General features: G+C 36.6%; 1 protein-coding gene across 8 annotated transcripts in view; it reads left to right on the top strand.

The window, feature by feature from the left end:
• LOC100865697 (glutamate receptor ionotropic, kainate 2) overlaps nucleotides 1-24,070 on the top strand; it is a 133,825-nt gene that overhangs the window by 35,324 nt on the left and 74,431 nt on the right. For 7 of the 8 annotated variants that reach the window (XM_086903384.1, XM_086903381.1, XM_086903380.1 and 4 more), the window contains exons 3-4: nucleotides 3,175-3,336; nucleotides 16,572-16,823. In XM_086903384.1, the coding sequence (XP_086759510.1) occupies nucleotides 3,175-3,336; nucleotides 16,572-16,823 (414 nt within the window). Of the gene's footprint in view, nucleotides 1-3,174; nucleotides 3,337-14,718; nucleotides 14,860-16,571; nucleotides 16,824-24,070 lie in introns of those variants that run through there. The other variant, XM_086903378.1, reaches the window with a different exon arrangement.

Genomic DNA, 24,070 nt, shown 5'->3' with positions numbered 1-24,070 from the left:
AAGACATCATGAAATCACGTATTATTAGAATTTTTTTAAAATTTTACTTCACGTCTGTTTAATCTTGCAAGAAATTGAATAATAGAAGAAATTGAAATCGAAATAGATTCGATTGTACATAAAATTTTCACTGGATGAATTTTAAATAGAAGAATCTTTTTAAATCAACTATACTTTCCAATGGATCGTAACACGAGATTAAAAAATTGATTCGCGTAACAAAGATGCGTATCTTTTAAAATAAATCATGACGATAAATATCCACGCTTTAATAATCACACGCTTTAATATGATCTCTAACGATATTCAAACCTGCTCCAAACAACATTGCCATCCAACAATCAATTAAACTAATATCCACGAGAAATAAAGATAATTCAATATTGAAAGTGGCTCGAAGGGATCGGCGCCGATGTTTTTCCCAGGAGGGTGGCAAAAGGTGTTCCATCCACTTTGGGCCAATAACCCCCAGTGTGCCAATTCCCCGAGGAAACAATCCGGCCGACCACGCTGCTTTATCCCGAAGGAAAGCCTTTTGCTCTACATTTAAGCGACGAATGATAAAAAACGGCGCAGTTAAGAGGATGGCTCTCTCGAGGATAAAGAAAGAAGAAACCGCTGAGAAAGAAAAATCCTTCTCTCTCTCTCTCTCTCTCTCTCTCTCTCTCTCTGTCTTTCTAAGGCTTGTACTTATCGCCCCTCGTAGACGAAACAAGTTTACGCCTGGACGCGAAACAGGTCGAAGGATAAACGTCGAGTCGACGAAGGAGTCGAGTTATTCGTCGATAAATGGATTAGTCGAGCGACAAACGAAACAAAACTACGTGGAAGAGTTGGAACGAGTTAAAGGGAGTCGAGAGAATGAAGAGGGAGGAATGGCGGAGAAGGGAGAGAGAGTGGAGATCGCAGTGTTCTTTTTTCTTTCCGCCCCGGTTACTCGATTTCCACGATTTTTCTTTCCTTTCGAATCGAACGGGAACACCGCGTTTCTATGCTTTTTTCATATGCGTTTCTTTTTTCTTTTTCTTTTTTTTTTTTTTCTAAATATATCACGGATACTTTTGAAAGAAGGATATTCTATTTCAGAAGGGAAAGATGAAAATCGCGAGGTCTGTAATAGTAGGAGAATAAATTATATGGCCCCGAGTACAGCTGGAAGGTTCTCCCTCGACGATATCCGTCCAAGGACGAACGAATTGAAGGTTTCAAAAGAAATTTGCAAGAGGAAAAATTGGGAAGGAGGCGTGTGATCCCTCCGGCAATAACATCTACTAGGATGACCTCGATTTTTAATACAGGTCATCTACTCCTTAAGCCTGAGATAAAAGCCTGGGCAAAAAATAGAAATTTCTTTCACAGGAGGATAGGCCAGAAGGACATCTGCAAGTCTCTTTGCCCGTTCGTGATTCACCCTCCGGTCGTATATTCTTGCTCGAAGGGTATTCGTAGAAAGCGATCTGTGGAAATCCGTGTATGTGTGTGCGTGTCTGACTCGAAGCCACGACACTGTTGCCCTCTGGTTTGCTCGATTAACACTGGAAGGGATGAATGGAGTGCTGCTGGTTGACGGGAAAAACCGGTGAAAGCGGCGATATTCCGATTACTTACCCATCTTTTGTCACTGTCGCGTGGTTGCGGATTTTTCAGATAACGGCATCCCTGAAGGAACACCCTTGGAATGGCAATTGATAACATCCCCGTTGCACTGGACACGGCTATTTTTCAAGGGGCAAAGGGGCGGGGATACCTCTACAACTACCGATTAATGCTCGTGTCCCGCCTAATTAATTATGCGAACAGATAAAACGGGGACGAATGGCGGCTGTCCCGGATTCTCGAGATCCTATAAATAACAGGGAAAGAGGGTAACGTAAAAGGGGTGGGTTTGGTTTGGAAACGGCGCGAGGGATGAAATAGAGTTGATCTTTTTAGGAATTGTAATCATTTAAAAGGATCTACTTTTAGCGAATCTTCATTATTTTCTGATATACCTTACTGGAATACAAATGGGCAACTTGGGAGAGTTGAAAATATTGCTTCGTTTCCTCGTTACAAGGCTGGATTATACCTCTGTGTATAAATCTGTACATGTAGCGTATTTATGGATACTGTGCGATTTTTGAATAATTCCTTAAAGAATTTTAGAATAATCACATTTTCGAGATCGAGATCCAATTAAGGAATTAAATTAAAATGCATCAAATATAGCTTTCTTCTTCGAGTTAATACCCTTTTATTCTCGATTCTCGATATCGAAAAAATTGAAAATTATCGTTGGATTTTCTTGTTGAAAAGACACCTTCAAAGAATTGAATTCGCGATTTCTCTCTGTGGCGAGGAATGTTGACAATAGAGAAATAAAATTTGAGATGTTTCTCGTCACCTGGAAATTCTGTTTTCATTCCACGGAAGCCTTCTCTCGAGCGAGGCGCCTTTGTTCGATCGGATTTTCGGTGAGACGGGAGAATCGACTTTGACGCGTAAGACGCCAACAAATTTCTTTCTCCAAATTTCTTTGGCTGGCGTTAATTTCGCCCTTACCTTAAAAAGAGCAGAACGAGGCACGCGCTTGATAGAGATCGTTGAAGCTGCGAAATACGCGTGGATTTATATACACGTGAATCCTTGACACGATCCTACATGCGGCCTGGCTCGGTTTGAAAGCATCGATCAGCAATTAACAAACGAGTTTGCCTCGCCTCTCGACCATCGAGAGAACTCGAAGAATCCATTAGGTGTACGATGGCCCCTCGGTATGCAAATTGACCGTGTCGAGTAATCGCACTGAAGCATCTTCCACTCTGTGGCCGTGTAAAAAATTGAATAACGAATTTGTAATAAATAAATGGGAATAAAAATCATGGGAGAAAATATTCAGGATATTATTTGGTCGAGAGGGAAGAAATGGTGGATATTACATTTTTAGGGATTATCGTTGTTTGGATTAGGAGAATTAATATTAGAGATGGGGAAGATCGTGCTTTAGATATGATGTACAGAGAGAGCACTTGTCCTTGGTTGGAAAGGAATAGCGGGGTAAGCAGGTTTCCAAGTATATTAGCGCGAAAAGAGTGAATTTTGATCGGGAAATTTTCCGCAACGATCGCGAAAATCATATTTAACCGAGCACTTGGGATCATCGTCTCCGATCTATTTATCGTCGATCGGTTTCAGGTGCTATATTCACTCATGACCAAAAGGATAGCAGTACGGAGTTGGCCTTCAAGTATGCCGTGTACAAGATCAACAAGGAGAGGCTCATACTGCCGAAAACGACGTTGGAATACGACATACAATACGTGCCAAAAGATGACTCGTTTCACGCGTCGAAGAAGGGTAAGTGCAGTACATTCCATTTGTATCAAGGGTTGGAGAAAATTTGATATAAATCGAAACGTATATCTATTGAAAAAATAGAATATTTCCATTTAGCAATTATGGAATGAAACACGATTTATATTTATTCTTATTTACAATAGTATGACTTTAATATATTTTTACTTTGCCAATTGTAGTAATATATTTATTACTCTTTACATATTTATACGAAGAAATGTTTATTCGCAAAATTCTGTCGGAAAAATATTTATATCTATTTTCTCCAATATAATTTTTCATGTTGATTTCCGTTTTTTTTTTTTCTTTTAAGTTTATTCAAGTTTAATATCGACTCGTTCGTTGCTGTTTATGTCATTTAATACGCGACAAAATTTAAAATGCTTAAAGGGAGATGAAAGAGACGAGGTATTAAAAGCAGTTTGAAAATACTTTCTTAGCGTCAGATGAGCTAATAAAGAATGGATCACGATAGCATTATAGTATAACCTGATCAGAGATAATGGGTTTACTCATGGCATTATTAAAGCCTCCCCTTCATCGACTCTCAAATACACGTTATCAGTTAGCCTAGTCCGGTCTAGCTTATAATATCATTTACGTGAAAATTTTATATTCTCCTCGACTCGATTTTTTTTCAAATCGTTGCTCGTGATCGTGTAATTTTTTTCAAAACGACAGAAGTTAATACTATTAAAAAATCAACGATCGACAAATTTTTATTCGAAAACAGTTCGACGTAACCTTTTCTCAACACTGCTTGTCTTCGAAATAAGCTTATCGAGGCCCTATATCGCATCGAAAATTGAAAGACATACAATCCTATTTCGCGTATTTATAGCTGATCGACACGCGTCTTGCTTTACGACGTCGTAGGTCCCTTTCGCTTCTTCCCGAAGCGAACGGATGCTGCTCGTGATTTTTATTTTATTCGTCAACATAACTGGTATCAATAGAGATAAAACTTCGTGATTCGCGTGAATGGGCTTTTAGAAAGACCCATGGCGAAATTCATTATTTACCTAGTAATCCGTCAGCTGTGCCGTTTTCATCGTGTCCCTAGTCGCGTAAACCTAGTCCCCGTAGAAAATCAGATCAATGGATTTACTCTTTTTCTTTCTATCAGATCGTCGTTCTGTAAACGGATGATCGGGTCTTGGATCGATGTGCCCTGTCCACTTTCGATTCGATTCCCCTTCCACGAGGATAGATTTTTTTCCGGATTTCCCTTCCTGCAATGCGTTGTTGTGTTTTTCTTTCTTTCTTTTTTTTTTTTTAAATCGAACTTTAAACATTTGTCCAGAGAATAGTCCAAGTAAATCTCCAATACGTCCTTTTTTTATATTTTTATTTTTTTACGAAATATTTTCTCTCTTCCAAATTCTTAAGTGACTTTTATTCCTTCATTGATATGAAAAAAAGACAGAAAAATTTCGTTCGCTTTGAATATCCTTCGAAAAGAAAATATTGATCGAAAATAAGGATCGTTAATAAGGGAAATTAATTAGATCAGAGTCATTCTGTATATAAAATCAATACGCAAATGTTTACGATGAAATGTTACTTGTTCATATAAGATTAAAAATCCTTGACAATGCTGTTCGAACTTGTTTAGTCAGCCAAACTTCTGATTTACGATTATCTCTACAAGGCTGTTGGTTCAGTGGCTACAAGCCAGCAGATACTTGTTCGATTTTAGCCATTTCTTTATGACCGTGACTTTTCTCTCGACGATGACTCTTCTCTAACCCTTACTCCCCGATAAGATAGATTTCTTATCACTCTTCAGGTGAAAAAAAAAAAAAGAATTCAACGTTTCGTTATTTCCATCACCATATCAGATCAAGATAAAGATTATCCTCTTCAAATCTTATCAATTTTCAACTTGAAAATATTGAACAAACTTCTTCGATCCTAGATATCTTATCGACTTTCGATTTTCATCATAAATACTTATCATTTGTCACTTTCAAAAAAATTGCAAGACACTATTGAATCACCCAAAATCACCTTAATATAAAGTACATTCCCTTTAATTTCCCAAATCATCCCGATATCACATTCGACCATCATCTTATCTCTTCACCTCGAAAAAATTCAAAGAAACGCGATTTCACCAGATTGTCCTCGATAAAATAAATTCGAGACACATTCCCTTTAACCCTCGACCCCCTATCAACTCCTATCATCGCTCCAAACGAGGTTAAACCCGACTCGCGCGAGAAATCTCTCGAAACGAAACGGTGTCGTATTCAAAGTTATTGTCCGGAGATATTCGCCAACGCTTGGTTCCCCATTCACGTTCATCTTGCTCGATTCCTTCCGTTTACAAGTCCTATCATCCGCTCTTTAAACGAGGAGAAGGACGAAGAGAGAAAGCCTGTCGGCTAAGATACGTGTTCTCCATAGAGGCGGTTGTAAGGGGACAAGCGAACAACATTGCCACGGCGCGGTTGTATGCATGCAAATGCGCGCATCCGTGGCCAGAGATGAAGCTCGTGCAGAACCGTTTGTTTCGCATAAACGTTATCTGCCCTCGGCCGTCGGGCGTTTTTACATTTTTACGGTTATACGCATACGTGTATAGGATGAACGGTGGCCGGTTATCGGCACAAGAGTCGATAACTGAAACGTGGATTTCGATGCTGGCTTGGTTTATTAGAAAATCTGGTCTTTCTGTGCAAGATGGTTTTGAACGATCAAGGCGCTATTCGTGGAATTTGATTATGACGCGTTGATAATGTAAGACGAGTTTTACTATTCTGAGTAAAAATTGCATTATGATGGTAAGAATCAGTGACTATAAACACACTTAAGAAATAAATTAAGAAATTGTGAAACAGGAAGATGAGTATATAGAGATATTAATCTTATTTAATAATTAGTGAATTGTCACTGTAAAGTCTTGATCTTCTGACTTTAAAATTGGCAGATTGAAAAATTGTTATTTCCTCAATTTCTTCCCATAATTTTTCAAATAAGATTTCTAAACAACTGACACTTTCTAGTTTCGATACTACGTTTCGATTGTCATCACTATTTTATTCTGAAAATTAATCTCAAGGTTGAAAGTTTCTTCCAGCAATACAAATGTAAGATTAGATCTCGATTTTTAGAATTTTCTAATTTATTACAAAATTATCAGGATTCTGTGCCGCCTAATGAGGAACACGATACGTTGAATGATGGATCATGGGCAAAAGAAAACGGAACTCGGTACAACGTCACGTCTTGTCACGTGTTCAAGAGCACCTCTTGAAATCTCTGTTCTCGATGCCTCGAACGAATAAAGACCCTCCACGATTTCTTCTCCATCTTCGATCTTCCGCACGGAGCCTGTGAACATATATATATATTGTATGTATATATTCTCGTATTCTCTCAAAACGGAACTCGACTGTGAACCATTTTAGAACCACCTCGTGTGAATAATCGATTTTAAATTATTTCGTTCGTGTAAACGAATTTTGTTACGACATGATATTTTCTGGAATTGATGTCATTGAAAGAATGATGGGAATTTTATTGCAGTCGCAATAATATACCGACGAAACGAAAAGATTAAAGTTCGAGGATCGATAATTTTTCATAATAACATTTCGTAACGAATAAGAAAATTATATTAGTCCTTATAAAAGTAGAAGAGTCGAGGTTTAATTTGTCTCTTGCCCCATCAGTTTTCGACCGATTCTAACAAAGTTACGGAACTTGAAAAGTTTGACGATTTTTCAAACTTTTGCCAAACTCCTAATTCGATGATCAGATACTGTATATAAGAAGGGATGAAGATTGAGCGAATGTTGTGTGCAGAATTGTCTGGAAAAATTCCCTTGGCTGGAAAAAGTAGGAGAAAATAGCAGAAACTGTTAGTGAACTAGTTATTGGATCCCATCTGTTATTTGTTCCCCGATATATCCATTTGCTAACAGTATAAGTTATGACATCGCGCTAGTTTACGTATCACACTACTTTTCCCCTTTCTTCCCAATTTTTCTCCAACAATTACGTATTTTCGAAATTATAGTGATTGCATTCTTAATTTTTCCATTTGGAAAAAATTTTTCTGTGTTCCACCCACGCAGAGGTCATCGAGCGACCGAAATTATCGAGTTTGAAAATTATTTAAAATATTCTTCTTTGTTCTTCCATCGATCATTGGTACAAGTTAAATAATAACACCCTCAACTTTCGAGAAGAGACAATTTTCTGGCGATTTTATAAATTTTATAGTTTTTCTACATTCGTTCTTCCATTTACATTTTGAGAAAGGATATTTTTCCTTCCTATGTCCACTTTCTTTCTACAAAAAAAAAAAAAAACAACTCGAGACTATCCGTATCAAAAGAATTAAATTCTACGATCGTCGAATTTTTGTATTTACCTTTCATCGACGAGGTAAGTAAAAATTTTATTTTATCGAAGATAAAATAGGAAGTTTGCACTGTTTGCCCGTAGGCAAGGGTATTTCGAAAATCCAGCAGCCGCGGCACAGCGAAATCTGCGAATAATGGAGCCTACTAGCTGGTCTCAAAGGTTTTGAGGCGGAGATTAAACCGAGCATATCCGCCGATCGTATTTCAGACCCGGGTCAACGACGTGCAGCCGCTGCTCTTTTCGCGATTTAAGCTTCGTTCTTGGGCAGCATCTGCGGCCAGAATTTCTGCTACCTCTATATTCCGTTTCGTAATTCTTTATACACGGTGGCCGATCGAAAGTCAGCATTTAGATTTCATGCCGTTTTTAATCCGTTTTCCAATAATTCGTCCAAAAGTTTCAGTACGCGAAAGTAATATTAATACGTTCGAAGATAAAAAGAATACAAGAGTTTGAAGATTATTCTAAAGAGAGGAAAAATAGAATGAAAACAATAATAAGTCGCGCTTCGACAAGCGTTCCACAAGCGTTTCTCTCTCGCGCTGTTCCACGATTCTCTTTGTGACCCGCGAGGGAAAGGAGAAGATCGTTGAAATAAAGTTTTCTCGAAATTTCGTCCTTTTATTAAAACGCGAAACCACAACAACAATAACAACGACAACTGCTACGTATCGCTTTTCCTCGGGTTTCGTTTTCTTTTATGTCGTCCGCGGGCTTGACACGTCAAAAATAAAAGATCACCGCTTTCGGTTCTATTTTCTTCTTTAAAAATTTTCGATCCCTCCTTCCTTGAAGATTTATCCGCAATTTTCATTCGAAATTTTCATTTAATTCCAATGATGTTTGTTCCTTTAATATTGATAACTTTTACTCGAAGATTTCGTTTCCGTTTTCCTTTTGAAAATTAACGTAAAACTTGAATCGTAAAAGAAATATCTTCGGTTTCTTACGCGTAACTTATATTGTTCCGTGATAGTATTGAATCAGAAGAATGAAATTCCAAAGTAAATTTGTCCTTTGACGTGAAATTTTATTCGAATTTCGACTCGAATTCGTGAATTTGACGTACAATTTTTTTTTACCAATTGTTCGACTTTCGTTTCCCACTATGTGCATTCTTAGTAGTTTATTTCACTGGATGCGGAAGAAGGAAGGGTAAGTGATAAAAGGAAAATAGAGAGAAGAAACAGAGATTCGCTCTTTGTAGAGAATTCACAGGAGCGAATCTTTGCACGCCGGTTCGTGCAAGGTAAAATCCTCCTTCTATGCCATAATTTTAACCATCATTCTCGACGTTGTATTAAATTCTCGAAAGCCGCACGAATTTTATAAGTTGAACACCTCCTTTCCATATTTTGGCATTAAAATTAAAAATTTCGTAAAGAATTTGATTCGCATGCTGATCCAAACTGTTCCATTTTAGAAGAAATTCCGATAATTGAGTTAAACGGAAGAGAAAGAAATTTCAAAAAGGGTTACATCGGTGGTCCTATTGAAATGGAAAGACAGATGTCGCAGAGGGCATGGGTACAAACGGGCCAAAAGACGGTGTGATATTGATCTCACGACAGGTGAACAGATTTAACGCGCAATTACTCTGATTGAATGAGGTCGGCCCGGAGAATTGGCGACATCAAAGGACAAACCGGCACTCGCCACCTCGTTAAAGGAAGTTGAAAGGAGAACCAGCAAGGAATGGACACGTCCAGAAACGAGAAAGAGCTCCCTGCCCTTTGTTATCTGCTCCCAGTATTTCTTGCTTGGAACGCTCCCCTCATTTGTGCTATGGTCGAATTAAGCGTTGCGAGAAAATTGCTACCGCGTATCTTTTTGAAATTAGTTCCCATTTACGGAAAGAATGGGGACAATCATTCGGTAATATCGTTCTTAGAGAATCGTGAAATCACGAGGTTCCGCTATACAGAAGAAGAGATTTTAATTTCTTAAAACGATTTCATCAAGATTTCCTCGAGCGTCACGACGATTACACATTCACGTTTTCTTCCTCCCTTTTGGCGTTTGGCGAGCATCTGGAAATATTTCTGAGCATCCTATTATGTAGAAGTCCCTTTGTACGCTAAGAAGATCTGTTGGCAAAGAATCGGTATACCGCATAAATTATATAATTATGCATTCGAGCTATTCCTACATCCAAGGATTTAACCTGGTAAAAAATATCGTCCCGTGTCATCATTCAATCGTAAATTGATCCTCGTCGATGGCGACGACCTGTTACGCCCGTGAATAATATCGAGCGTCGATTTTTCGGTCGATTTTCGAACTCGTGTCAATCGAGCTGGCCTCCAGCTCTTTTTTTTTTTTTTTTTTTTTTTCTTTTTTGACACGTTTCGAATTTTTGTCACCGTGAAAATTTATCGGCTGCGTGGAAATTGAAGTGAATGGGTATGGGAGGAGGCGTTGGAAAACTTGAAGTCGCGACATATTTTCACGAAATACAGAGGATTGACGAGAAAAGACAAGATAAATATTGGCCAAATGCCAAGTTATATAACGATTTTTTAAGTCCTTTTTTAATTATCGAATTCTGGAAACGAAGATTGTAAACTTGTTCATTAATAATTTAAATGTTCGCTGAGAGGCGAAAATATTTTTCGCAGTAGAATAAATTAATATTGATGAGACGCGAGAATGTTAGAATAATATATAAACTGCGTGGCTGAATAACGCTGAACAAATTGTGATCCTTGAGAAATCGAATTTCTTGCAGCATCCTTGAGAGTTGTTTTATTCCATTAAAAAAAGGAAAGGTTGAAAGGTCGACGAATCGAATCTCGATCAACCCTGAGCGGGTGAAACACGGGTGAACGTTCGTCGATGCGAACGACCGTTTATATAGCACCGGTTTGTTAAGAAGATTAACTTTTTTTACTTTTATCGTCCAAGACATTTCCAAGGGGAAACTTTTTCAAACAAAAGTCGTGAATAAATTCAAATTCGACTTTGATATCTTCCTCCTTTTTCCCTTTTACATTTTTCATGGTTACAAAGGTCTTCTTATTACCTTACGGGGGAAATTCTAATTCTAAAGAAAGTGTATACGTACGTGTAGCGTAAAATGAGTTTTACACACCGAGCAAAAGCAAAAAGTCTTGCTTCGAAAGGATAATTTTATGCATAACAGCGTAATAGAAATTAAATTATCGAATTAAACAACGTATGTATATAAAATTTGCATTTTGAAGATTTATCGCTCCGTTTCGCATCATTACGAAATTTAAAAAGTATTTGAATTTTCAACAAGTAATTAAAATGACACTTCTTCCTAAAAAATTGCTCCACGTACAAAGTGAAAAAAAGATTAATTAAAATAAAATGTATCGATTGAGATTTATTTATTTATTGTTTCTAAGCAATTCGATTACATTGAATGATATTGCAAAAACTTTTTTTTATCAGCCAATAAATAATGCATGGTACAGGTGCGATGCATTTCCGCTTCCGAGTAGTTTCCGAGGTATGCATCAGTTTGTGAACGAGAGACGAGAAATTAGATTTTTCTTCTCGATCCGTTTCGAACATGGCTGACCAATCCTAGGTAGATCGATGCCTCGACGCCATTTAATTGCCGCGCCCCTTAATCAGCCCCCGTCTCAACCCCTTTCCCCCCTCCCCTCCCCTCCTCGACGGTGGCTTGGACCTGTCGCCGATGATGTAATTACCAGGGCGAGCGGTTAAAGGCAAATTAACCGGAAGTTTATCCCTTGGCCCTTGGAGTTAATTAACTGGGAATGAATTAAGAGATGGCCGGATGGGTGGATTTGTGCCTTCAGAAAAATAAATCAACTGTGAGAGGCTTTGGTGCGTGCGTGGGGGAGGAGGGGGGTGCGCTCTCCAACAAGTATTATCGGACGATTTTAATGGAATTTCGGGATAAATGGGGGAGCAAAAGTTATTCAATTCGTGTCCATTTATTTCTACGTAATTCATGGATTTTAATATTATTCGAAAAATAATCCTCTCGATGCATATTTTGATGAAAAGCAATATGAATGATTTAGCGATGAGTTGTAAATTGCCAAAAAAAAAATAAATAAATAAATAATTATAAAAAGATAGTAAATCGATGAAGATTAATCAATAATAATAAGAAATTAGATTCAATATGAGGAAAATACAAATTCATCTGTAGTCAATTGGAAATTATTATTTTTTTTTTTTTTGTAAGTAATCGTTTACGAGATATATTTATGATGAAGAAACAATTATGCTTTCTCGCGAAGCAATCGCATCGGACTGGTTAATTTCATTTTCAGACACTGTTCTCCGCTTATGTACCATAAACGTGAAGTTTCCTACAGACTCGTGCCATAATCCAAACACAGCGGTACTCCACTCTCCAGTCAACCACTTATACCTACAAGAGAAGTTACTTTACAAATGGATACTTCTCAACTTCTCAAGATCAGTTTCAAAATCTTTCCCTATAATATCACCACGTTCAAATAAGATAGTTTCACACGTTTTTAATCAGATTGAAAGAAACCTGCAATGAAATCAATGCCAACAGGCAACATCGGGAAGACAATAAGATTCGAGATTTAATTAAAAACTTTAATTAAAATCCGAATCCCTCTCGAAATTCCAAAGAATTTCCTATCCTATTATAAAATGTCAGACAGATCGTTTATATGGAATTTCGGCACACAATTTCGAGAAGAATTTCGAAAAATATCAACGAGGTGAATGAATTTTATTCAAAATCAACACATTGGATATTTAATTTCCAGGAAATTAATCTTCCACCGGTTATTTCGCGAATGAAATGTGTTTGGCTGAAATATATACATCACCAATCGTGGAATAAAATTAGATGCAAATAGGAAAAATTATTGGAAAGAATACACTCGAAGGTACGAATCTTCGTCGGGCAAATATGAGAGAATGAGAACGATTCAAACAGATGCACGAAAGTGGTATTCTAGAAGTAACCGAGGATGGTGTTGCGTTTTCCATTTTGAAGCGAGAGCAATGGCTATTTCGCCGCTTTTAAACCGGCGTTAATATTAAAGTCCCTTTTCAAAAGTCTCGTATCGCCTCTCTGCGCCAAAGAGTTTTCATCTCATGAGTAATTTCATTCTGCGTGTAGGTCTGTTCCCTAATATAGGCACGTTATATAAGTTATTTCAACGCGAGAAGCAGGAGCGAAGCAGGTAGGTGCTTAACGTGGAAACAGATAAATTTCTCTCTTTACAAGAGCAAGGAAGGTTCGCCATTTCGGAAAATTGTAGCATCGTTTCCTTTTGTTATATTTATCGTGCACACGAGCTTTTAATTTCATTATTTTTTCAAACGTGTTTCTCAACACACTTTTTATCACATCGTATGGAAATCTGTTAAATTCAAGTTCAAATATTTCAATGGTATTTCAATAGATGGATAAGAAGAACATAGTGTTATATATTATTTCGCGAAGGATAAGTATTATTTGTTGAAAGGATCAAAAAGGGAAAAGTACGCAACGGAAATGTACTACCTACTTGAAATGTAAGAAGGATCCTTTATTTCGAACCAGTGTTCGAATTCCCCTTATCTTGTCACGTACAAATACTTGACTTGCCAACCAGGTTCGTTAAACTTCTCGCCAAACTCTCTTCCCTCAACAACGATCAACAGACTTCCTATATCTTCCCTGCAAACTTTCCCACGATATCTACACGATTATCTTGGAGCCATCATCCCATCCCTTTATACCTTTTTCTCTCGCCAACTTCATTGTTTCTTTCTTATCCCAACAACAGTTACGTGTGTATATATATATCATCACAATCCCCTATTCGTCGAATCGAGAAACGAGCAATGCATTTTATCGATCGTTATCTCTCTCTCCTCTCTCTTTCGAGTGAGATTCCCTATCCTCGTCGCATGCGTTATCTTGCCAATCTTTCGCTCGTCTTCGTCCGTCCCTTTATTTTTCTCCTCGAATTTTTCTCACTTGCTCGCGTTTCGTGGCGAGAAATCGTCGTCGTCTCAAAGGATACGCTAATGGAACGGATATTAAAAAATAAACGGGACGTGGCTGGCACGGAAATGAAAACAACCGCGAATTCGAGTTTCGCCAGCCATCTACCGACGATTACATTGCGATTAAATAGCAAAGCTTGGTGATGGAACGAATCGGTTTACGAATGCTTTGACCCGTCTTCCAGCATTTCTTTTAAATATTTCTCTTTCAATTTTCCCGGACTTGGAATTGGAAATTTTGCTCTCGAAGATGAAAGGGAAATCTCTATATTTCGGGTAGAACGGCAATAATATTTTGTCATTGGGATTTATCTTAATATAATTGCTCCAAATGTTGTATCTCGTAACTCGTAAATTTTGTAAATTGTGGGGCGAAATGTTTATAGGTAGTCACAGAGGGATTTATCCGAGTATTTTGGAAGCTATTGATCGCATTCGATAATATTAATGGATCCATTAGATATGGATATTATATTTTAATTATTATTGATGGACAAATAATTGGGTAATAGAAAAAACTGAATAATTCGATATAAGAGATTTAGTTTTTCCTAGATTGATTCACAAAAAATATTTAAAATATAATTCCTTAATAATTAAATAATTCTTTTGCCACGAATAATTATTAATCGTTTTTTTTTTTCTTAATAAAAAATCGATTTTCATATATCAAATGGTATATCTCTTCAATTTTTATTCGAAAGTCATCTCTCGATGTATCGTCAACTTCTTATCGTATATTTAAATAAATCGATTTAAATAAAACATTCTGTATATACAGCTGCACTTAAACATTGAAACTATATAAAGTTTGATTAGAAAACAAAAGAAAAATAACACCGTAATTCGAATATAACGACCACGATAGCAACGCAAATGAACCACCGAAATACCATTATCTCGTCTGTAGAGAATTCATTATCCCTTAGCTTCCGCACCCACCGATCTTTTCCTCCCTGTATAATCGAGGGATACGAGAGGGGAAAGCTTCATAAATCCCAACTATCGTTGTCGTAATTTTTATAGCGTAATCATGGGTTGCGAACAAACATCCTCGACGAGGCATTCCACGAGATAATGCGTCGCCAAGCAGGAAAACGATGACAGATACCGGTTCGATTTATTACCAAAGCCCGCCATATCGAACTACTCGACTACGTCTAGATCGTAAGTAGATAAGCTTCCTTATAGTCAGACGTCTAAATATCACGTGAATTGTTTCCAACTTTGTCGAACGTTTCGTCACGTTCTTCACGTTTTTTTTAAACATACAACTCTTTTGAGATATTTTCAATCAGAATTCATCACCTTTGTTTGTTAAATATATAATAGAATAAATAGATTTGAATATTGAAGGATTAAATCAGATTAGATTAGATTAAAATAGATTCAACTTTGTATCTTATTTCATCAAAAAATTGCGTGTTAGTTTAAAATTAATTTCTTCCATATCTCTCTGTCCATATTAAACTTCGTTCGATCATTAATTTCTCACGTTTCCATTAATTAATTATAATTAGATGCTTGTAAATTGATCGAACAATTTTGACAGAATTAAATTCTGCAAACAATCGTATTATACCCATTCCTTTTCGAAATCATAGTTCGAATCATAGAATATTGTGAAATCGTTTATCTTCCGGCGGATCATTCTCTTCCCATCGTGTAATGCATTAGCTCGGATACATAAACACAAGTTTGTTTGAGGTTTGGAAGGTACAATCGCAACTGGCTAAGTTAGGGTTTCAATAATACCCGGGCGAATCGCGAGGCTAGATAACAAGCAAAGTATCCCATTTGGTCATCCTATGCGTACTTCCGTGCTTTGTGCTCCAAAGACCGGGCTGAGAATGATTTTACGAACGCCAGGATCTCGGTGGAGCCAGATTCGGTGTAGCGTTAATTTGATATTAACGAGACTCTTGGATTACACCCGTGTAATCCAAGATAAGTAATGTTACAGTATTTGGTTAGCAAAGTGTTTGAGAATATTGCGTTCTGAGAAGTGTTGAAACATTTTATTATCAATACGATCTTAGAAAATTATCTTAGATTGTAGATTTTAGAAAATATATTATGGAAATATTATATCGTTACATTACTTAGAATGGAGAATATGAAAATGTTGGAACAAACGTTACGCCAATCCAATATTGTAGAAATGCGTAAAATTTCATTTTTATTTATTTATTTTTTTTTTTACTTTTCCACTCATTAAAAAAGAAAATTAATATATCTCGATTCCAGGGCATCGATATATAAACGAGAGAGATCGAGTACCGTCATTATCGATAATAATCGACATTCCTACTGTCCATGGAATAATTTCCAACAGCCATAAACGAATACCACGATCATGCGTTCAGCTTAGCGAGTCGTTAACGCCACATTAACGTCGCTCTTCGCTCATCTACGTGCCCGCGATCTTAATGAGAGCTGCTCACCTAACAAGTTTCACTGTTTAATGGTTCGTCGAATGTGGCCTGGAAATTACTAACAGATGGTCAAACTGATTTTCGAGCTCCCAATCGAATGGAGCGATCGATTAAGAAATACAGTTACGTTATTTTATTTTAAGTTTGAAACTAAAGATAGAAGATTTTTGATGTGAAATTTTCATATGTTGGTTTATTTATCGACAAATATATATTATACAATTCAATTTTTATTACAGCGTAAAGGAACAGTAAAAGAAACTATCTATTTTCAAATTCCAAATTCGAAAAGATAGACTCATCATTTGTATAATACAAGCCATAGGTACATTATATTAATAATTGATTATTGTTTTAAAAGTAATTCAAAGTATTTTATCCTTATTTTACAATATATATTTTTTTATTACGGTAAGACAGTGTAATAATCGACGTTGATTGCAGCGTGTCAACAGGTCAAATACGGCGTGCAGGCGGTATTCGGGCCATCGGATCCCATTCTGGGGCAACACATCCACAGCATCTGCGACGCACTGGATATTCCACATTTGGAAGCCAGGCTGGACCTGGACACGGAGGCGAAAGAGTTCAGCATCAATCTCTATCCCGCACAAAGTTTGCTCAACGCCGCTTATCAGGATATCATGGAGTTTCTCAACTGGACCAAGGTCGCCATTATCTACGAGGACGATTATGGTAAGTATTTCTTTCATCATTTCCCATCTTAATTACTCTCATTCCCTTTCGAAAGATGGAATCATTTCATTTTGGATTTTTTAACAAATTTAATTCTTCATTTGATTTCGCGGAAAATAATCTCATTTTTTAATTTATTTCTTCTATTTTTAAGATATATTATTAATAAAAAAAATTGCGAGACAGTAGTCTGGATATTAATTCGATCTCAAGGATTAAATTAAAGAGAAATTCTAATTTAAACGAGGATTATGAGAGTCATAGATATTCGAAACAACAGAAGCATTAATTTCACCGATAATCCTGGTTGGATTATTAATTTGTTTAACAACCTGCTGAAGAAAGTCTTTCAATTAGCAACAATTAAGATTCCAGCAAATGGAATAACGTCGATTAATAAACATCCTTGCGAAAAACCGAGATAACGAAATTCATTCGTAATTAGAAAACGTTGGCCGGCGAGGAAAACGTTTAATTAAGCGAATTTCGTTTAATTAATTCGCGAAATGGCGATTTTAAACCAGGATTCCTTCCGGCGTTTTCAAGTAATTGCACACTATTCTTTGGTACCCTCGATCTTCGACGATGAATAATGTAAAGGGTTGAATGGAATTGTGTAAGATGCACGTGCGCGCAATCGTGGCATGGTTCCATTTCGATCTATAAGGCAATAAAGGCGGAATGCTTATTGACATTTTCTAAGTTTCTTAATTCCAATTCTTGGAGATGTCAAAGAAATGATGATCCGCTTTGTTGCACGGTAAATCGAGTAAATATTTAATCTTTATGTTAGAGTCTGAAAAAGATTTTCAAATCCAGTTTTTTTTTTTTTTTTTTGCCTTCGAATCTTATAATTTAAGCTTTAAAAGATTATTTAGCTTAACAAGCTGATAAGTCTAATACTGATTTAATTTTTTAGAAATACTAGAAAAGATCAGAGAATGTTTCCATCGAATCATGGAATACTTGTGATAAAAGCACGATTTGAAATAAATTTCGAAGAAGGCGCGTACGTTTTACATGAAAAGTATTCGATACGTCATATTAGCTTTAAACGGCTCTTAGTCCAGGGATGAACTACAATAGGGATGCGTAAATTTAACCGCTATGAATATCGACCGAACGCTCGTGCTGTAATATTCCTGTGACAGATTGTTACAGTACGTGCATCGCCACCATTTCGTGCGCAATGAACGTGGCTCTTCCCCAAGCTAGATCGAGGATTTCGTTGTCACCGAAGGGTAAATGGCACATTCGTTGTCAGACAGGCATCCAGTTGCCTATTTCGAATTATAAATGTAGGCAGAGTACACGCTTCACAAAACGAATGATTTGAATTCTAGATCTTCTAGAATAAATAAACCATATATTATCACGAATTTAATTCACGTTTTAATCCATTCTTGGAATGATATTAGATTTTCAACGAATACGATAGAAAATTTTTCAAATAATTTAGTTTCGAAGGCTCGATGAGATTTGTGCAAATTTAATCGAGTGGAGCAAAAAGTGGAATAAAACGTTTCTGTTTGGGATAATAATTAACAAAACTAACAGAAACTGAAGCATTATTATCTCTAATTAACAACAGTAAGGAAATTAATTACATGATATATAATTATAAATATATTTTATTCCTCTCATGAATTGGTTGTATTAAAAGAAATATGGATATTTATAAATGAAATAATATGATAAAATAAAGTGATATTGATATTAATAATTAAATTGCAGATTTTTATGCAACTAAAATGTGTTCAAATATATAAAAAATATTTCATATAATGTCATTAAAATACACTGAGAAAGTAGAGAAAACCATGCCATTGAAATTCCATTTTGAATTATCTCGATATCTCTATCGGTTGCCAAGATATAAGGATTTAAAGTGTCCATAGCGTTTACGTAGTGCAGAAGTTATGAATGGACTCCTGACCTACATTTTTTTCCTGGAAACGCGTACTACGTCCTTCCAGGAATTACGTCTGCCACTTGTCGGGAGCTTAGAATAGGTCAGTAACACGAGGTGCGAGCGAGAGGTCCGAGTAAGCGACAAGGAAGGAGATACTAAACGATTAAAAATTACCTTTCTCTTTACACGACGATATCTCGAGAACCGGAAGTCGGATCGGGATAAACGAAAGAGCGTTTTAAAGGGGAAGGTTCCCCGCTTCTAACGATCGCTCACTCATTGACCGGAAGTCAGTATCTTCGGAATTACAACGGTTCAAAGTTTTGCTAATTTTAATAGAGTTTAATCACGTTTTAGATAAATGATTAAAAATTACCTTTCTCTTTACACGACGATATCTCGAGAACCGGAAGTCGGATCGGGATAAACGAAAGAGCGTTTTAAAGGGGAAGGTTCCCCGCTTCTAACGATCGCTCACTCATTGACCGGAAGTCAATATCTTCGGAATTACAACGGTTCAAAGTTTTGCTAATTTTAATAGAGTTTTATCATGTTTTAGGTAAATGATTAAAAATTACTTTCTCTTCATACGATGATATCTCGAGAACCGGAAGTCGGATCGGGATAAACGAAAGAGCGTTTTAAAGGGGAAGGTTTCGCGCTTCTAACGATCGCTTATTCATTAACCGGAAGTCAATATCTTCGGAATTACAACGGTTCAAAGTTTTGCTAATTTTAATAGAGTTTAAAAGAGTCATGTTTTAGATAAATGATTATATATTTTAATCAATTTTCAATTAGCAATAACTAAAAAAACAATGTCTCTATTTTGTCTCGAATTATAAATATGCAAGTATATTCGTTTTACAAAATAATGAAATAAATTAAATTTCTAGTTGATCAAATTAAAAACTCATCTCTCGAACGATTCAATGGAAAAAAAAAAAAAGAAAAATTCTAAATTAGAACACGAGCCAATACGAGTGAAAAGTTTCACGAACACTTTCCTTTCCAAGGCTCGAAGGGATTTGAACAAACTTAGCCAAATAGCCGATGAAAACACGCTTCGAGTTCAACCAACGTCTAAACCAACGAGCTTATCTATTTGCGCGAAAGTTATACGCCCAAGCCGATTAGAACACTCATCCCAATCCACCCCCTTTGCGCCACATCCGTCACCAATCGAGGCCAACCATCCCCTATCCGTTTCCAAATTGATTTCCAACAGAGATTTATCCGAGTCCCAGAATTTCCGTGTTCCTTCCATTTTCAATTCGAGTCAACGTTGCCCACAGCAGGTAACGAATCCTTATCCCTGTCTTCAATCCGTGTTCAAAGCCATTGACTTTCCCTTGTCCAAGGATCTGGATGATTCTCTGACGAATCCCTCTCGACGAACTTTAATCCCTTTTCACGGAGATAGGTTTCAACTCGAAACCACCGATAGACCGTGGATGATTTAATGATTGGACTTCGATCAGAATCCAATGGGACCAAGTATACACTTGAATACTTCTTGAATACGAATCCCTTTCTCCATGCTAAGTACTACATAAATTCAAAAATTTTCACGAAAATTCCTTACTTAAACTTAGCAACAAAATTTCCAACATTTCTAATAACGCTTTAAGGGAGCCCCGCCCTTCGTTATTTTGTGCCGTCAGCGTTAACCCTCGTTACACAACTCTGCAACCGGCATCTTCCATCGGGTTCCATGTACTGGAAGCGAGTATTCTTGTGAGAAATTCCTCGAGGTGGTGCGCCGTTTAACGCGCGTGTTAATTTCGCGTCTGTGATCTCACGCTCCTTATTAAAGAACCACGTTAAAATTTTCCTATCCCCTCCCCCCCCCCTCACTTGTTTCCATTCTCAAAGATCCTACGCGTGAGGAGGGAAATTTTCGAAAATTATATAACGCCTCGCGCGCAACCCTTCCATTCTTCGTCACGAACGTACGTAAGTTTCTAGTTCGACGAAGAATGTCTGTGTTTGATTCAAACCATATGGAAAGTTTCCCCCTTTTCAACGATAAGATTCTTGGATCTTGAATTTGTTCGATGTAAATGGTAACAATGCGGAGAATCATTTCATTTGTAAATTTAACAAACAGGATTCGAAAGTATTATTAGTCGATTATTTTGAGATAGAAACATTGGAACATCTGACAGAGATTTCAAGAGTGTAATTTTAAGAATATGTCTACATGAGAATTTTGAATGAAGAATGCCAGTTTGATGAATAATTATATATTAAAGTCGATTAAAATTTAATTGTATTGTATTTTCCAGACTTCAACACGTAAAATTTAATTTCAATATAATCTCTGTACAAAAGTAGCTGTGATTATACATAGCTAGCCTGTTATAAGTAAATTTAAAAAATAACGTAACGCACGTAAAATTTAAAAAAATTGCACAGAAAAGCAGAGCATTATATAGCAAAGCATTCTTTTTCAATAGAAATTGTGGCAAAGCTGTGGAAGAACATGGAATTTTAAATTTTTCCTCTTTTCTCAGGCTTCAAATCCCATTATGGAAATATTTCTCTCTTTTTTAAATTTTAAAGAACTAATACTTCAAACTTAAAAATTGCTTGTAAATGTGAATTACATTTTCTGTAAATTTAACCCAATTTTCTTCAACCGTTTATTTTATTAACAACAATTGAGCTACTCGATTGACTTAACAATCAAAAAATAAATGTAGCAGTTTTAATTTCCAAATTATTAGTAAATCAATCTTATTGATAAAATGATTGATTAAATCAATAATTCGTAAAAAATGGAACAATAACAAAAATACAGAAACATTTCCATCATCATTCATTCCATCCATATAGCCATTATCAATCCTTTCTCCCGATCCTCCTGATATTCCGAATTGGCGCTTCTCACTCCAATATCCTGGACAATAGAAAGACGCAACGTCGCATTTTAAACCGCAAAGCAAGAAAACACCCTCCTCTCCATTTCCACCCAAAATATACAATACCATTCTCGATATCTCGACGATTCGAATCACCGTTAAAAATCCATTGAAAACCTTATTCGAGAGTTTGCACGGATTTTTGACGGATTACCACCCGTTCCCCGTATTATGGAATACAGCAACGCTTTCAAACTCCATTCCATTGCATTGCGGGTATTCCCGTCACGGAGGACGAAAATCGGTTCGAAACTGCTTGCGTCACGGGCAGACCCCCTCGCGATATTGGCAACCCACGTTGAGGATTCTCGGTACATCGCGGAAGAAGCGGCGAGCAACGTTGCTCGCTCTCGCCTCTCCCGGGTGCAAGATTCGTCCACCCACGGGGAATATGTATCCAGTCTGCCACGTTGCGTTGGTATCTAAATCACGAGACGAGTGACGTCGTCTCTTCTTTTCTTCCCTCCTGAGAGAAGCGCGCCAGTTGATTCTCTCTGCGCGAGATGTTCGAGGAAGTACAATGGATGGATGGATCTGTCGTGGAAAAAAAAAAAAATATGGAATAACGACGCGTATTTTTTTACATATATTTCTTTTGGACGTGAGTTTAGATAGATAAAGTATGTGGACTATCGATTTTGGAAGCAAAGTTTAAAAATTATTTTATTATTGTGGTACAGGATAGACGCGTGCTCTTCGGCTGCTTGAGTTTTTAATTTGGATAGATATTGTTGTGGCATAAATTGATCGATTTATTTTATATTTTAAATTTTTATTTTTGAGAAAATTGAATTGTTTGTGTATAGCTTCAACAACAAAATTTTACTTCTCGATCGATAGTCCATTCGTATCTAAACAGGAATTAATCTCGCTTCTTTCTTTTTTAGATTTTTCAGAAATCCATTATTTCATATTTTCGATTTATTTTTTTATAAAAAATTCATTCATTCGCTCGGTTATAATCGTAAGGAATCGAAAGATCTTGTACATGAAATGGAAGAAAAAAAATTTGAAAGCGAATCAGAAAGAAGGAATAAAAGACTAAGTACGAAGATTAGATAAAAACGAGAGAAGAATAAGAAGAAGAAGAAGGGAACATTGTTTGAAAGGAATCGATGAAGCAAGGAAACGGAGATAAGGGAGGCAGGAAACGGGCTTGTGAAGGGATGATTTCACGGATTTACGACTGAGCAAGATTGTGTGGCGTGTTTAATACCACCTTTGTCAAGCATAGAGATTAAGGTGTCTCGTGACTGAGATATCCCAACCAGTCGTTGTCACAACGTAACGAAGGATCGTGATGCGCCCTTGTTATCCGGCAAATAACCTTTTGGGAGTGAATATCAGTCGCTTTATTACCATGTTTAGTCTGACTGATGTCAAATTTATGGTAAATTTAATGCGTGGTTAAAAGATACGTATTATTATGCTTGATCGTATGATGGGATATTTTAACGAATTTTAGTCATTTATGATCCATATAATCCTAAATTCCTCTGTCATCCTTACAATCGAATTTCCTTATTGATACTACTACGATAAAATGGAAATTTATTAACTCAATTTCACATCGAATCACTATCATATATATTAACCGATTGCTGCGTACGAACAAAAGTTATAAAATTCTTAATAAAATGTAAACACGTAATAGAAAAAGAAATAACAATTAAGAATTAACCGTTTATACATAATCACTTGATATGTTCGAAATCATCTGGTGAAAGCATCTACAATCACGTGTAAACAGCAATATCATCGCGTTAGTATCTAATAACAACAACACAGAGTATCACGTGCAATTTATCATCGTCATCGATTCTTGTTTGTTTCTCTGATAATATATGTAAACCTGAAAGATGAGAACAATTCAATTTCTCTCGCATACCAGACGCGTTCTCTCTATCGAGGGAAAAATGAATGACTTCCTTCCTCCCTCAATATTTCACTCGACAACGGTTATCGGCATTCGAGGCACGATCGTAAGCGCTTGTCATTAGAGTAAGTAAATGCCGATATAATAATTTGTTTCGTGTCTTCAACGTCCCTCGAGAAATCATCCGCTATCACAAAACGCCTCCCTCCTTTTTCTTCTCCAAGTTTTTTTATCCGCTCGAATCGGAACAGGTTGGTTGTCTGTTGGTTTTACTTAGTATCAGGCGAAGATTTATGAGGGATATCTGTTTTTCATTCGTTTTTTTCCCTTCCCTTTCTTCTTTTTTTTTTCTTTGGCAAGAAAAATGAGGGGGAGAATAAGTTGATCAATCCTTTTTTTATTTTGTTCGAAGTAGTTGAAAGGAAGTGCTTTAATTCTAATTAGAATCGATGTATCGATGAATATTTGTGATATATGTATCGTTGTTTTGTATTATTTTTAAAGTGTTCGATTGAGAGCAATATAACTATGAGCT

Source organism: Apis florea, unplaced genomic scaffold (assembly GCF_048593485.1).
Source record: "Apis florea isolate Af1SG1 unplaced genomic scaffold, ASM4859348v1 contig_2291_pilon, whole genome shotgun sequence".
Classification (NCBI taxonomy): domain Eukaryota; kingdom Metazoa; phylum Arthropoda; class Insecta; order Hymenoptera; family Apidae; genus Apis; species Apis florea.
This window is presented reverse-complemented; position numbering and strand designations above follow the sequence as displayed.